The 1,186-nt window shown below is 57.6% G+C and overlaps 1 protein-coding gene across 1 annotated transcript in view; it reads left to right on the forward strand.

Moving 5' to 3' along the window:
* The window catches only part of RASGRF1 (Ras protein-specific guanine nucleotide-releasing factor 1), a gene marked incomplete at its 3' end in the record, with an annotated part of 74,947 nt that overhangs the window by 68,766 nt on the left and 4,995 nt on the right, over positions 1–1,186 (forward strand). The window contains exon 21 of the mRNA XM_014529208.1: positions 54–133. Coding sequence (XP_014384694.1) covers positions 54–133 — 80 coding nt within the window. The remainder of the gene's footprint in view (positions 1–53; positions 134–1,186) is intronic.

A 1,186-nucleotide genomic window follows, 5' to 3' on the forward strand; every position in this document is an offset into this window, starting at 1 on the left:
GGGCGGAGGGGGCGCGGGGCCGCGGGCTAGCGAGCGCCTCTAACTCCTCGCAGACGAAAGCGCTGATCGACAAGCTGCAGAAGCTGGTGTCCTCGGACGGCAGGTTTAAGAACCTGCGAGAAGCGCTGAAGAAGTGAGTGTGTCCCTCCCCACGTCACCTCCTCGCGGGGGACTGCGCCCCGCGGCATTCACCCCCCGCACCCCATCTGGCTGGAGCAGGAGTCTGTCTGTCCGTCTGTGTGTCTGTATGTCCGTCTGTCTCCCCCCAGGCGGGTCAGCCTTGTCCTCCATCCTCTGCCCGAGAAACTCCCGTCTGGGGGCCCCTCCCGGACGGGCCCAGGGAGGACCCCGCGGCCTCAGAGTCCTTGATTCTAAAATGCACGGTTTTGGGATTTTTCTTTTTTTTCTTTAACATTTTAGTATTTCTGACACCGGGATACGTCTTAGAGGCGCCGTCTCTCTCGAATAGGAGTGTGTTTTTACTCCCTGTACTTGGGAATCGGGCCTCAAAACAAAAGTACCGCCCTGGCCCGTGTGGCTCAGTGGTTAGAGCGTCGGCCGCGGGGTCGATTCCTGGTCAAGGGCCGGTACCTCGGTTGCAGATTTTTAAAAATTACTTTTATTTATTTATTTGGTTAATCCTCACCTGAGGATATTTTTCCATTGATTTTTGTTGTTGTTTAGAGAGAGTGGAAGGGAGGGGGAGAGACGGAGAGAGAGAGAAACATCGATGTGAGAGAGACACATCCATGGGCTGCCTCCCCCCTGCACCCGGGCCGGGGATCGAGCCTGAAACGGAGGTACATGCCCTTGACCAGCATTGAACCCGAGACCCTCCGGTCCGCAGGCCGGTGCCCTATCCACTGAGCCACACCAGCCAGGGCTCGGTTTTGGGTTTGATCGCCAGTCCTGGCCGGGATGTGTCTCTCTCACATCGATGTTTCTCTCTCTATCTTGCTCTCCACTCTCTCTGAAATCAATGAAAAAAATAGCCTGGGGTGAGGATTTAAAAAAAAGTCCCTTCACAGACAGTGCATCTGAGAATCAAAGAAACGCCCTTCGACCCATCACTGCCCCTCGGTCTGCAGACCCCCCGCCCCCCAGCTCCTGCAGCTCATCCACGCGCCCCTGAGGCGGCTCTCAGCCCCGGTGGGTCCGAGAGCAGGGAGGTCCCTGGTGGGGGCCC

The sequence above is a fragment of the Myotis brandtii genome, unplaced genomic scaffold (genome assembly GCF_000412655.1).
Source record: "Myotis brandtii unplaced genomic scaffold, ASM41265v1 scaffold1166, whole genome shotgun sequence".
NCBI lineage: Eukaryota > Metazoa > Chordata > Mammalia > Chiroptera > Vespertilionidae > Myotis > Myotis brandtii.